The 14,796-nt window shown below is 42.7% G+C and overlaps 1 protein-coding gene across 2 annotated transcripts in view; it reads right to left on the bottom strand.

Annotated features, from left to right (window-relative positions):
- The window catches only part of Pole (DNA polymerase epsilon, catalytic subunit), a 51,458-nt gene that overhangs the window by 36,282 nt on the left and 380 nt on the right, over positions 1-14,796 (bottom strand). For both annotated transcript variants that reach the window (XM_076922319.1, XM_076922320.1), the window contains exons 2-20: positions 11,731-11,872; positions 11,217-11,297; positions 10,435-10,479; positions 10,208-10,300; positions 9,791-9,945; positions 7,382-7,523; positions 6,963-7,043; positions 6,190-6,297; positions 5,807-5,917; positions 5,487-5,572; positions 5,160-5,279; positions 3,640-3,772; positions 3,332-3,445; positions 2,870-3,082; positions 2,466-2,573; positions 1,927-2,055; positions 1,540-1,642; positions 1,307-1,453; positions 809-954 (exon numbers count right to left, since the gene is read on the bottom strand). In XM_076922319.1, coding sequence (XP_076778434.1) covers positions 809-954; positions 1,307-1,453; positions 1,540-1,642; positions 1,927-2,055; positions 2,466-2,573; positions 2,870-3,082; positions 3,332-3,445; positions 3,640-3,772; positions 5,160-5,279; positions 5,487-5,572; positions 5,807-5,917; positions 6,190-6,297; positions 6,963-7,043; positions 7,382-7,523; positions 9,791-9,945; positions 10,208-10,300; positions 10,435-10,479; positions 11,217-11,297; positions 11,731-11,872 — 2,257 coding nt within the window. The remainder of the gene's footprint in view (positions 1-808; positions 955-1,306; positions 1,454-1,539; positions 1,643-1,926; positions 2,056-2,465; positions 2,574-2,869; positions 3,083-3,331; positions 3,446-3,639; positions 3,773-5,159; positions 5,280-5,486; positions 5,573-5,806; positions 5,918-6,189; positions 6,298-6,962; positions 7,044-7,381; positions 7,524-9,790; positions 9,946-10,207; positions 10,301-10,434; positions 10,480-11,216; positions 11,298-11,730; positions 11,873-14,796) is intronic.

Genomic DNA, 14,796 nt, shown 5'->3' with positions numbered 1-14,796 from the left:
GAGGGATGTGCTCTTAGAATTTAAACTAGCTGATAAAACATAAAACTTTCACTTCTTAGTAGGAAAAAAATTCAGGCAGCTCCTGGTAAAAGCATTATTTCTTATAAAACAGAAGAAACCATTTAAACTTCTATATAAGGGGATAAGTTCTACACCAGGAGATAAGATATGTACATGAAAACATTTCTCATGGGGCTACAGATGGTGATTAGCAAGCAGTACTGGCTGCTCTTCCATAGTACACAGGTTTGATTCCCAGCACCTATAGGGTGGCTCACAAATGTCTGTACATCCAGTTCCAGAGGATCAGACACCCTCTTCTGATCTCCACAGATACTGAGCACACAGGAGCACATAAACATACATTCAGGCAAAACATCCATACAGATATAATAAAGAAAAATCACTTCCCTAATTCTTCTAAATCAGAGGTAAGCAAACCACAGGGTTAAAATCCAGTGTGTATGGTGGCTTTAGAGTCTGTATAGACTACTTATCTGCTTGTACTGGGAAAGCAGTCAACTCATGGCTGTATCTAGCTCAGTAAGACTTTGTCAGCTCAGCTACTGTCTTTTGTAGGTACAGTTCTACATAACTATTCTGAAACAATTACTCAGCACAGTTCCAAGGGCTCAGGCCATGACAATCTGCATCCTCTCTGGCCATTAATTTTTTAAGTTTATAGGCCACTGTGCATTTATTGTCCAAATGCATATGGCAACTCACAAACTACAGCTATAGACCAAGGTGTTTCCACAGAGCCAAACCAAGACCCTCTCCCTTTAGACACCAGTTTATTTTGACCTACCTTGTGCAGTCCTTTGAATTCATAGCGCCTGTCTCTGAAGGCCCGCACTGTGTCCACATAAAATGAGTTTTCCCTCTGGCAGATGGTAGTTAGACGCTCTTCTACCTTGGTCATATGGATCTTCTTATAGGCTTTCCGGCAATAATCTAAGATAATTCAGAGTGTTGGGACTGGTAGCTGAGACCTTCCAGATAACAAAAGAGCAAGCTGGGACACAGGGATGCTAAGGAGCTCACCTTCTTAAGGTAACATAAATGTTTAGAAAACCCAGACACTGCTACTTATCTTTGTAAAAGAACAGTCCCAAAGGACTAGGAACTTGATACCAAGACTGTGACAAAATGTTACTTCCTGAGCTTTGTAAAAGACAAATAAAGAAAGGAATCCCCACAGAAAGAACATAATTTAAATCTAAAATACTACTGCTCTGGAACTGCAATGTGCCCATACCTCTGATCAAACCACTGTTTATCAAGCTGTGGCTTGCCAGGTGCTTACCTGCCAACCTCCGCTTCTCATATTTAGCCTGTTCTTCACGGGACAGCTCGTGAAAGGCCCGTGCTGGCCCCTCTGGGAACAAAGAGGGGAACTTCTCCGACTCCAGCTGATGCTGGATTCGATGGTATTCGCTGCGACTTGCTGGCACTGGAAAGAAGTGATGGGACAAGTTCCAAGATCAGAATCTAGGTGTGTTCTGACCTGCTGAGTACCCTTTAGGGCCTGACACTCACTGAATTCTCCCCTCCATTGCCAGGCCATCTTCCTCTGACAATTTGCTCCAGGCTTATTGAAGTCACAGGCAGCACAGGTGGCCTCATCCACTATGGCAGAAGGCTATAAAAGGAGAGGAGGGTCAGAAATCAACTTGGGCGGCTGGAGAGATGGCTCAGTGGTTAAGAGCACCGACTGCTCTTCTAGAGGTTCTGAGTTCAATTCCCAGCTACCACATGGTGGCTCACAACCATCTGTAATGGGATCTGATGACCTCTTCTGGTGTGTCTGAAGAGAGCAACCCATATACATAAAATAAATAAACAAATCTTAAAAAAAAAAAAAAAAAAAGAAATCAACTTGGGTCTGCAAAGAGAGATGAGATGATATGAGAAGGGAGGTCTCACCTGCAAGCGGTTGGTAAGGATTATGTTAGGATACATGGCCCCCACATCTAGATGGTAGATTAGAGGACATTCAATTCTGTTAGGAACATCTTTTAGAGAGGTGAGCTTGGTCTTAATCTGCTCACACACCTATAGAGAAGGGAAAAACAAAGGGACATTGGTGGCCAACATAAGAACTAGGTGCACTGGGTGGTGGTGGTGCACCCCTTTAATCCTAGCACTAGGGAGGCAGAGGCAGTTTGATTTCTGAGTTCAAGGCCAGCCTGGTCTAGGTCCAGAGTGAGTTCTAGAATAGGCAGGGCTACACAGAGAAATCATGTCTTGGGAAAAACAAAACAAAACAAACAAAAAAAAACAACAAAAAAAACCAAAAACAAGAACCAAAACCCAAAAGAATGAGGTGCAATAAAGATAATGAAGATAGAATGGCAAGTCTTGAGGGATTAAGACAAAAATCATATCAAGAGCCTGAGATGCTTTAGCTATGTAAGAAAGAGCAAAGACAAATAGAGGCCAATCCCTGCTTCCCATTTGGCTACCTCTTGAAAGTTGGTGGCTTGTTCCACAGGCACCTTCTCTTCTTCTTCAATGGCGTGGCGCATAGTCTTCTCAACTCGTTGCAGCAGAAAATCAAAGGCTGCAGGATTCTAGTATAAGACACCAAACGGCACAGGTCAGACAGAGCTTTCCGGTTCCTGCCAGTGTAACACATGGCAGGTGTCAGAGAATGCTCTGCAAGTATACTATGTTTTAGAAAGCACTGAATGAACGTTCATCTTATGTAAGGGGGATGGGAGTGCTACTGAGTCCAAGAAATCACCACTGACAGAAGTGGCTTATGGGAAAGATGAAGATAAGATTGTTCAGGCCATGGTTTCTTGGGTTTTGCAACAGCACAAGTATGAAAAGAAGCAACCCCGGAAGACCTAGGGAGGAGATATACCATCCTAAACCGGCAGGGGATGTCACTTCGGAAGACACCAGACTCTAGGGCCTCCACGTGGCCCCCCACGTAGGTCTCGGCATCTAGCACGTGGCCGTCATCTGTGAGCTTGTTCAACTCCTGCTCTTGCTTATTAGGGAAGACAATGTTGGCATGGAAAGCTTGCACCATCAGCAAGGCTTCACACAATGTTCCAGAGCCCTTCCGCAGCACCTGCAGGGAAGATGTAGCATGCAGCTGTGCATGCCTATCCCAAATTTATGTCAAAAGCCCTGACTCCTAGTCATCTAACCTTGACTGTAATGTGGAAGGAACATTGAGCAGCCAGTAACAGAAGCTCCTGCTTCCTGTGGCTATTCTCCCATCGGTGCCCCAGACACCAGGAAAATACCAGTGATGCCACCCATAAGAGTTCACTATCTGTCTCCAGAGCCATGCAACCTCAAGCATCAGTGCACTAACCTCATCAGGTTCCATAGGAATAATGGTGCACAGGGCGAATATGAAGGGATGGACATATTTCATGTACAGGTAGTAGGTAGCAACAGCATCTGACACTGAGTAAGTAGCCAGAGTCTGGGGAGAACATCAGAGAGCAAGACCATTAAGATCCAAGGGTCCAAAGAAATTCATGAAATACAGAAAGTAAAGTTCAGGAAGGAGGCAAGGCTGAGCAGGAGTGCACTAGGAAGGAAAAGCTAGTACCCATATCTCCAGTCAGAATGTCTACGACTTCAGGGATGCGTAGGAGAGCGAACGGGCTTACGTGCCTGGGGTTGTTCAGTGGCCATACGACACATGTCCTCAGGGTCCAACTCTACAGGGTCATAGCCAAGTTTGGCCTTAGCAGCTGCCTTGAGATTATGACTGCCCACAGGAAGGTAACTGTCCCTCTTCACCCACCTGGAAAAAGGGCAGATTCTAGAGATGATGGCAACACAAAGGCTGGCAAAACCAGACACAACACAAAAATGTATGTTTTGAAGACATTTAAGAAACCAATGCCATTTGAATCTCCACTGGACTCTCAGGCACACTAACAAAGTACATGTCCTCTGTACCCTTGTCTCACCCTCTACTTTCAGCAGAGAACTCAGCCTCTTGCTATGGAGAAATAAAAATGAAATACAGCACGAATCCCTAGGCCTCTCTGTGCCTCTCAAACCTTATTGCATAAACTACCTACCCATCTTTCTTCTTCTTACATTGTCCTTTCGGTATGAGCTCTCTAAACAGCACCCTCTTTAGAAGATGCTCTCTAGGGCTTGGAAGATGGCTCAGTGGGTAAAGCGCTTGCCATACAAGCGTAAGGCCCTGAGTTCAGAGCCCCAGCATTCACATAAAAGCTAGGGACTGCACTGTTCAGTGACCACATCTCATCCCTATCTCCCATGACCTGTCCTCTCAGCTGTCCACTCCCTCTGCAACTTCTCTGTGGTCCCTTCCTCTGTAAATTTTCAGGCCTTCTCTCACTACACTTCTAACCTTGCTAGTTCACCATCTATTAGAACTTCAACCAACCCTATGCCTCTAGGTGACACCATCTGGTCTTGGGCTCCTCCAAGTGCACAGACTTCCACAACAGCATGATTGCAACAGAATCCTCTCTTAACTTAAATTTACTCTTTCTCATTCCAAGTCAACTGAGCACAAAGACTTTAGAAACCTATCTATCCCTAAGGCCTCAGCCATACTAGCAAACCTGAGTGTTGATCTTTCTTTACCAATGAACCAGTCCCAACCTCTCGGCTTTCCTCTAACTCAAGCAACAGCCGACCTCAGACAACCACGGAGGATGATGGAACTTATGTCTTGGCTCAGCTCAGATGCCACCATCTTCAGCTAGCTCTTTGCAATTGTGTGTTCATAACTGTCTTCTTACCTACATGGACCTATGCTTCAAAGACCATGACTTCAATACCTGGGATACCTATGTGCTTTCAGTCAGCATGAAGTATACTGAGCTCATCTTGAAACCATATAGCTTGTGGGACCAGCCTCATCTGACTCCATCTATGCAAGCATCAGAATCTTGCTTTTTAGCCAAGCTTTGTTGCTTGTTTTTTGCTTGTTTCTTTTTAGCCAAGCTTTTCCACCTTACAGGCTACTGTTTAGCATACTTGTTGACTACATGGAGGCCTAGCAATAAGCAGACAGAAAATTCCTATGACCCAAAGCCATTTCTTGGAGGCCAATCACAATAGATGTGTCAACGGTCTGTACAAGAAGCCTTTCTAAATCACTGATGGGATCACAGTCATGAGCTGCCTACTATGTGGTGTATACATACCTCAGGCAGTCCATGTGAATGCATTGTGGTGCCTTATATTCCCCCTGGCTATCCTTCTGGAAGCCTATCTCCTGGTACATGCTTAGGCCATGAATTGCTGCCCTAGCCTCCACAAATGGCCTAACAACAAAAGAGACAGGCAATGGGAGTAAATAAGCTGCCAGTTCTTCCTTTGATCCTCCTTGTGTGTAGGCAGACTGCTCCCAGAAGACACTGGTCACATGCACTTCTCTGCGAAAATGAGAAAACCACTGATACCAGCAGGTAGAGCTGCTCCTCTTCCACCCTTCCCTGACACAATTACCCACAACAAGAAGCTAGACTCACCAGTCAAAAAAATCCCCATTGTAGGTGACCATAATGGTAGGTTTGGTCTCCTGGATATGCTCAAACCATCTCTGGATCAGATGGACCTGAGCTCAACAAACCACAGAAGTTAGTGGAACCTTTTGTCTGCTTTCAGTAACTTGCCAGTACTTCCCCAAACTTAAAAGCAGCAGCCTCATGTCAGACCAGATGTCCAGGACCTACTCTAGCCTTGGCCATGGAAGAGGAAGCTGAGCAACAAGCACCTGAGCCCAAGAATCAGTTTGTGTCTTGCCACCTTATACCAAACACCAGGTAGTTTCTATAGGAAGTTTCTTTACCTCATCAGGTTCATTGAAGACACAAAAAGGCCCTTCATATTCTGGCTTGGGGGTGAACTCAAAATCTTCAATATCTTCTGAAACAATCTCCCTGTTAGTGATGAGGTAGCCCTGGTAATGTTCATAAGCAGACAATGCAAGTCAGCCACAGAAAAGCTGAGACATAGACTCCTAGCCCACCCACAAGCTTCTCAGGAAAGTAATTTCAAAGAACTCCACAAAACTATAAAGGTGATCTGCTGGCAGGAGAACCACCAAGAGTGGTCAAGCCTGGTCTACATAATGTGTAAGCCAAGCTGAGCACAGAGTGAGACTCTGCCTCAAAAACAATAGCAAAACCCCACAAAAGCATTTTAAGTTTCCCAAAAAGAGATTCTGTTTACCTGGCCATCAATCATATAAGAAATCATCATAATCTGGTCTGTCTCAGCATCAGGGAATTTGAGAGGCAGTTTGGTTGTCTCAATGTCAAATGCCAAAACCACAGGGTCCTAAAAGGACAAAATATGCCACAAATTCAGGTCTGGACACATTCTTTGGAACCACATTTGGCCTAGGTTCAATCACCAGCATCACAAACAAAATAACAATACATATCTCAAAACAATAACAAAACCCCACTGTGGGCCTTTTGGGGTATGAAAATGAAAACACACAAGGAATGAAGCTACTGGTCAGACCACCTCAGTTCCTTAAAGCTCCTTAGCTTAACTGCAGCCCTCCACAGTCTCTGTGGTGCCAACTGTACTCTTCCAGCCTCTCATGGAGCAGCCTGCTCGTGGAGAGGGTGCTCCTTGGCATGCACCGACTCACTTGAATGTGAGGACAGCACTAGCGAGTGACTGTGTCCAGGACAACATCATCTTGGAAACAAGAAAACTGAAGACAAAGATTTTTCTAAGGACTAAAAGTGATATCTGAACTAGATTCTTTTACTTACAAATCTACTCATCAGTCATTTGGCTATCAACTACCTAAATGAAAGCTCAGGGTTCAAATCAAGCTTAATTCAAATACTGATGTTTGTGACTAACACACAAGTACAAAAATATGTTTTTAGATTAGAGACTGGTGGAAAAAAACTACTTCCTAATTATTTTCAGAAATTATTTAAAGAAGAAATAAATTTTAAGACCGAAGAAACATAAAAACTTACAGGTCGTTCAACAAGATCATCTCGTCGGGTAATTTCCACAGGAAAAGCATTTCCTCGAAATCTAACATTGTACCAGAGGGCCTGAAGAATAATGAAGCACACATTAACTAAAGAGTTCTCTATCCAGAAATGTCTATGTCTCTAACAAAAATGTTTTAATTACATTTACTTAGTGTGTGTGTGTGTTGTGTGTGTTGTGTGTGTGTGTGTGTGTCTTTAAGTCAGTGAACAAGTTACAGGAGTTGGTTCTCTTTTTCCACCATGCAGGTCCTGGGGATCAACTCAGGTCATTAGACTTGGCAGCCTTAACCCACCAACTCATCTTGCTGGATCCAGCAAAATCAAGTTTGTGCAGATTTATCCACAGCTCCCCTTGGTTTTTAGGGACTTAACTCAGGCAACAGTCACCTTGCCCTTACCACATGGATTCGGAGGTCAATGGAGAGGCGAATGTGGTAGGGAACATCATACTCCCGCATGTCCACGATGTTGTCCAGTTGGTCAGCCATCTTCTTAGAGGTTTCCTCCTCATCAGTAATTACACTGCCTCCTTGCAGAATACTGGAAAATAAGCACAGAAAGCCACTAACTCAATTTCGATCTGCAAGGAACTGGAGGAGTGAAGACTAGAGTTCAAACAGTAAACACAAAGGCAGCCGAGGAGGCTATAAGAACCAGGGTAATCTCTCAAGAAATAGCCTTGGATCACCACCCAACATGAGCAGAAGGTCGCAGAGAAAAGAAAATTAAGGTGTACTGGAGATGTGTACATAAGTTAGACTTTGCACAGTAGTCAGGAGGACCACAATGTGGCTATTCCCAATGCATCCTCTCTACGAGCAGGTTGCTCCATGAGAAAGAGTAGAGTTGGCACCACAGCGACTGTGGAGAGCTGCAGTTAACAAATGTGGCCTGCCTTTGCAGAGCATCCCTTTCTTTATTAAAATAAGGGTGACAGTAACTAGAATATCCTATAGGAGTAAAGTATTAATGAGATATCATAAAGCATCCAGCTTAACATATAGTGAAGTGACTAGGTAATGTCAACTACTTCTATAAAAGTCTTATATTCAAGTAGAAAAGCCTAACACAGCCAGGCAGTGGTGGTGCATGCCTTTAATCCCAGCACTTGGGAGGCAGAGGCAGGTGGATTTCTGAGTTTGAGGCCAGCCTGGTCTACAGAGTGAGTTCCAGGACAGCCAGGCTATACAGAGAAACCCTGTCTCGAAAAACGAAACAAAACAAAAACAATAAAAAAAAAACAAAAAACAAGAGAGAGAGAGAGAGAGAGAGAGAGAGAGAGAGAGAGAGAGCGCTAAAACTGGAATAGACATTCAATATCCTAATAGTTGGGAAGCCAAGGCAGGACAACTGGTTAAAATATAAGGCCAGCCTGGTCTACATAATGTGTTCCAAGCTAAACTAAACTATAGCATGAGACCCTAACTCTAACCAACCAATGAACCACTGAACCAAGAAGCCAACCAATTAAAAGAAAAAAGGGACAGAGGAAAAAGTTCAGCAGAATGCATAAGGCTCTAGGTTCAATCCTCAGTCTCACACATACACACAATTTAAATTAAAGTAAAACAATATACTCTATCACTCTAAGTTTAAAATTAAATGGCTTCGTAAGAGAAAAAAAAAATGAAGGCTGGGAGATGACTCAGTGGTTGAGAGCACCTGTTGTTCTTGCAGGAGACCTGGGTTTGATTCCCAGCACCCATAAGGCAACTCATAACCATCTGTAACTAGTTCTGAGGACTTAACCTCTTCTGTGGGGCCAAGCATGCATACATATGCACATATACACAGGCAAAACATTCATACCTATAAAATAAGATAAATTAATCTAAATTAAAAGAGAGAAAAAAGTAGCAGATAGCTTACAGGCCCTATAGTTCAGTAACTGCATCTTAAAGTATTCTGAAAAGTAGAGATGACTGGAGTCGGGAGACAGACTGAGGAAGTGTCCTAAGTCTCAAATTAATTTTGATGTATTTTTTTTAGTGTGTGCATGCATGCCACAGTGCACATGTGGAAGATAAGAGGCCAACATTGGGTGTTGGTCCGTGCCTTGCTTCTTATTGAGATAAGGTCTCTGTTGTTTTGTTGCTGTGTACACAAAGCTAGTTGGCTTGTGAACTTCTAGGAATTCTCTTGTCTCTGCCTCTGATCTCACTATAGATACACTGGGATTATACACACACTAGTTTTCTATGGGTTCTGGAGATTCAAAACGTGGCCCCCTCCCTGCTTCTTTTTGAAAAAGAGTCTGTCTACATAGCCCCACTAGCTTCAAATTCAGAGATGTGTCTGCCTGTCTCCCGAGTGCTGGGATCAAAGGCATGTGCTACTGTACCTAGTTCTAAAATTAATTCTTTATCAAAAGATTTGATCAGTGTTTCTGAAATCATGTAAACTTAATTACCCAAGACTTGTTTTGTTTTTACCTTGCTTTTCTGTTATTAATGTTCCTAAATAGTACTTGGTGTTCTGCACTTAAATTTCTCTGTACACTCCAGGTTCTCTCTTGAGAAGACACTGATAAAACAAAACACTTGATAACATTTGCGGACTGTGTTACTCTAAAATATTCCCATTGTTCTAACAACACAATTTTAGAGCAGCAAGCCTCTCCCCTATGTAAGAGGAGCACAAGCACAAAACAGAACACAATCTTGGGAAGCCAGCATTTACTTAACAGAAAGATATCTAAAATGTTTACACATGGCCAAACATCAGGGGAGTCTCTCTGAAGAGTTCCTGGCTCTATTAGCTTGTTATTCTGGAGTAACTGGCACTTTGCTCTTGAAAAGGCAAGTTACCTGGAGAGCATTGTTGTATACTCATCACTAGCATGGTCCTGTTCTCGGTTCTTCTTCACAGCAGGAGAGATCTCCTTTCTTACTTTGACAAGGTCCTCCACAGTGTGGAAGGACAGCTTGATGTAACTCCGCTTCAAGCCCACCAAGTGATTTGGCTATAAAGTAAAAGGACAAGCTGATGGGTTAATGAGAAACAGGAGAGTAAAGACTGCTAGGCAAACATGTACAAGTCAAAGCACCTAGCTTACTTTTCCATATGGTACCTGTAATACTACCAAAGTTCCTTAAAGATAGCTTTGGGAACAACTATGATCCCTCATCCTCCAGGCTGCCCCACAACCCAGTAAATGACCTGACCTTCTACCTCCTCCAATTCTGTCTGTCTCATCTGCTCCTGGAAGGTCTGGGGAGACTTACCAAGTCCAGATCTTCTTTGGGAACATTCTCTAACTTTGCAATTTTACCCTGAAACTTCTTGGATAGAAATGATGAAACTTCTCGATCACAACCCTAAATTAGGATCAGAATTAATGTATTTCCCATTAGTAAGATCGATCTCCTTACTTACCCATATCAGTTCTGAAACCCACCCAGTAGAACAAGGAACAGATCATTTGACCAGTTTCTATCAAGCACAGACTTACCTTTCTGGCTGCAATGTAGAAATATGGCTTATAGGGCAAGGCCACCTATAAAAATCACCAAAAGGGTTAAAAAAGAAAAAAGGGGGAAAGAAAAAAAGATTTTAGAGTGACAACCGATGAGTAACCTGAATCCAAGGCACCTTGGATCTTTTCTTTTAAGATTTACTTATTATTTTATGTGTACATGTATGTCTATATATCAAGTACATGACTGATGCCCACAGACAGCAGAAGAGGGCATTGGGTTTCCCGGAACTGGAGTTACAGACAACCTTCTAAGTATTGGGAATTGAAGAAATACCCTCTAGAAGAGTAGCCAACACTCCAGCCCCTTTGACAGCTCTTTAAAGATATATGAGCCTGGTGGTGATGGTGCATGCATGCCTTTATATCTCAGCACTCAGCAGGCAGATTTCTGTGAATTTGAGGCTAGCCTGGTCTACAGAGTGACTTCCAAGACAGCCAGGGCTACATAGAGAAACCCTGCCCCCCAAACCCAGCCCCGCCAAAAGTTATTGCAAACATGAAATTTGGCTCTGCACATCTCTCAGGGGCAAGAACCCCAGAAACAATACTGTTCAACTTCTTGAGCTACCTTCCTTCAGGATGTCTTAAATCTGACTGATGAAGTTCACAAGGGCATGCTCTCGATAAGCTAGCTGTATGTAAGTGACTGCACACTACAGCCTCCCATTTCCTGCCTGACAGAATGAATGAATACCCTACTTTAGACAACTTACTTGTCATGGATAGGTTTTAGGTTTTTGGAGTCAAGGGCTTACCTTAAATCTGCTTCCATCATCTTGAATGAAGTAGTAATCCACTGCACTGACTAAGCGTTTGTCTTCATCTAAAATCTCAGTCTGTAAGAGAACCATTGAATGAACACGAGCATATTAATCTCTACAAAGCCTAAGAGTTCTTTCCACGCTACTTTTTGAGAAACTGAGTACTCTAAAGATGAAATCCTTACACCTAACCCTTTACTTTGTTCCTATACAAAAATCACCAGCCTCCTTTGTAAAAATTGCATTATAATGGTTCCATGGTGGGGATTCTTCTGAATTTTCTTTAATAATTCTTGAAAGCTTTCTGCTGAGAGCTAACAGATTCTAACTATGGTGGTCACTTTGTGCCTCCATGTTAAACAGGGAAGGAAAAGCGCCTACAATAACCAGGTCCTTCAAACACGCCTTCCTCTCCTCTATCACTCATCCATTAGATCAGGTTGACGTTTTCAAGAAGAGGTGCAGTCATCCCCTAGAAGCAGAGGATGAGCAGTGTTCAGGTACATACAGGGTGCATGTTGATAAGCCAGCCAATCCTTTCTCCAGGCTCTTTCAGCCTTTCAAAACCAAACCGTAAGTCCATCTTATCTGTCCACTGGCTCCGTTCCAGACGCTTGAGTGCTGAGACTGAGGAAGAGGGACCATCATCCCTGAGTAAAAGAAGAGAGCTAGGCTTCACCATTCAGACCCAACTATCGTCTATTTTTTTTTAAAGATTTATTTATTTTATGTATATGAGTACATTGTAACTGTCCTCAGACACACCAGAACCCATTACAGATGATTGTAAGGCACCATGTGGTTGCTGGGAATTGAATTCAGGACCTGTGGAAGAACAGTCAGTGCTCTTAACTGTTGAGACATCTCTCCAGCTCCTCATCTATGTTTTATTGTTGTTTTGCTTAGTTTTTTTTTTTTTTTTTTTTTTTGAGAGACAGTATCTTACTATAAACCAGGCTGGCCTCCAACTCACAGTAACCCACCTCCTGTTTCCAAAGGGATTAAGGGCATGTGCCACCACATTTGATGTCTATGTATTTCTGATATGGCATGGCATATACTTCCTGAAAAAACATCAAGGCTGGTAGAAGGCTCAATGAAAAAACAAACAGTTTCTAGGAAAAATACAACAAAGGCAACCCCCACCTCAACCTGTTGACTTTACCACCAGAACTCGAACAAAAACACCAGTCCCACCAAAGTGCTGCTGCTTCCTGCAATACTAAAAGGAACACGAACAGAAACACCAAGTCCCACCAGAGTGCTGCTGCTTCCTGCAATACTAAAAGCCCAAAATGGCACTGCTGAGCTTTATGCCCAGAGAAATGAAACTTATTTCCCAAGTGGTGGGTTTAAAGGTGTAAACAACCATGCCCAGCTCTACTTGCTTCTTTTTAAGATAGTCTGAGGCTGGCTTTGAACTCACGATCTTCTTGCCTTTGCCTTCCAAGTAGTGGAATTACAGGTGTACACTACTGCATCCTGCTTGGATTTACTTCTTTCTAATTAAAATCACAAACTGTTTTCTGACTTTGCTAGAGAAAAACAGCTTTAGTCTGCACTTAGATCTTTTTCAGAACCAGGGCTGAATGAAGTGCTACTTTTGAGGTTTTACTATTTTTGGAGCACAAAACTCTCTGGCCTTTAAATATCATTCCAGTGAGTAAGTTGGTAAAGCAGACTAGATTGTTTACCCAGACGCCATCTCCTCCTAAAATGGGTTCCTCTAAGCTGTCTACCTTACTTTTTATTCAGTCATAGTACAAAAATCTAAAAGATGAAAGTACCAGACAACTGCTTACATAATACCTCAGACAGTGTCAAAGTGCTGAGCCTACACCCTCAGTTCACTGCACCTGTAAAGAGGACCATCCATTTCTCAATCAATGAATAGAGGCAGTTACATTCAAAGCTCATTCCTTACCACTACCTACAGCCTCAAGGAAACACGTTTACCTCACAGGATTGATTCAACGATTAACTGAACTAATCTACTACATAAAGCACATGGCTTACAGCATAAACTAAAAGCTATTACGTGTCCCTACATCTAAGAGTTCACAGGAGCACAAATTGTTTTTGTTTTTTTAAATGAGGTCTCTAAGTTGGAGAAGGGTATATCTGGGAAGAACTGAGAGGAGTAGTCTGTGTGTAAATATAACCAAATTCTTAAAAACTAATACAAAGTATCTAAAAGCTATGATTTATTTTTTTATTGCAGCAACAGTTTTTCATCTGCACAAGTTAATGGCAAAGTTGAATGACTAAGGGCATGTCCTTAGTTGATGGTATGTCTTAGTGGTAGAGTATGTAAGGTTCTGTATTCCACTTCTAGCTACATACACTTATACAATATATAAATTATATATTATATATCCAATATACCATGCTATATATATAACATGTAATAATAAGCAATTATATAACATGTATATTGAATAAATATATGCACATCATGTAGTTGAAAATGTAGATAAAGTACATCTCTCATCTCTAAATTGAAGTCAAGCATGAATATAACAGTACGAGCACTGCCCACCTCACGTGGCTTTTTATGGCATTATGGACATGAAGAAGTCAGCACAGTAAATATCGTTACTGTTGAGGGTTAGATTAAGGCTCTGATGTATGAAAAGGAACGTAGCTCCTTTTCTAAATGAGGAATGAGCTTGGTGGAAAAAGTAATAGCTGGGACCAGGGCCTTGAGGGAGCTGTGGATCCAGATCCTGAGAAATCAACTCTTCCCATCCTAAGGGGCTATGGTTGTCCGTCCCAAGGCTGCTATGTGCTGTTTATGACACTGTGCCATCCACCCTTCCATAAAGGCACAAAACCTCTATGTAAGATATTATACTTTGGGGCTAAGACATGGCTCAGTGGTTAAGACCACTGGCTGCTCTTGCAGTGGACCCAAGTGGACCCAAGTTTGATGCCTAGCACTTACATGGTGTCTCACAATCATTTGTAATTAAAGTTCCAGGAGATCTGATGCCCTTTCCTGGCCTCCACAGGCACAAGGCACACAAGGTGGTACTACTGAGTCTTCACATACAAATATTCATGCACATTAAAAAAAAAAAAAAGATGCTGTACTTCCTAAAAAATTTGCTTGTGTGAGCCATCAGTGGGTGTGACACCTCCTGATCTTCTTGGTCTCCTCATCCTCCTGGCCACGTCTTTCTCAGGAACCTGTCACTGAAGAACTACTTACTGGTCCAGGTCAATTACCGTAGCTGCTGTGCAGGTGTTGTACAGCAAACCCAGGGCTTCACATGTAATAGGAAAACACTACCACTATTCAGCTCAGTTAGTGCACGCATTCTGATACATAGTCTTAATGGCACACTCAACGGTTTCTGCCGGTAGGCAGTGTCACCAATCTCAATATAGGATATCCACATCAGTTTCGTTCGTCACCATACTCTAGTATCTCCTGCTGCCGCATAAAGCTTGCGGCTTTTGGTAGAGCAGGAGCCCACGAGTAACGGATGCTTCTTTAATTCCAATAAATTGGTTTATTTCGCCGAGATGGACTAGGCAGAACCTTCCTTTGGTATTCCTGTTCCCTCCTTGT

Source organism: Arvicanthis niloticus, chromosome 24 (assembly GCF_011762505.2).
Source record: "Arvicanthis niloticus isolate mArvNil1 chromosome 24, mArvNil1.pat.X, whole genome shotgun sequence".
Classification (NCBI taxonomy): Eukaryota; Metazoa; Chordata; class Mammalia; order Rodentia; family Muridae; genus Arvicanthis; species Arvicanthis niloticus.
The sequence above is the reverse complement of the archived record's forward strand: the minus strand, read 5'-3'. Positions and strand labels throughout refer to the sequence as shown.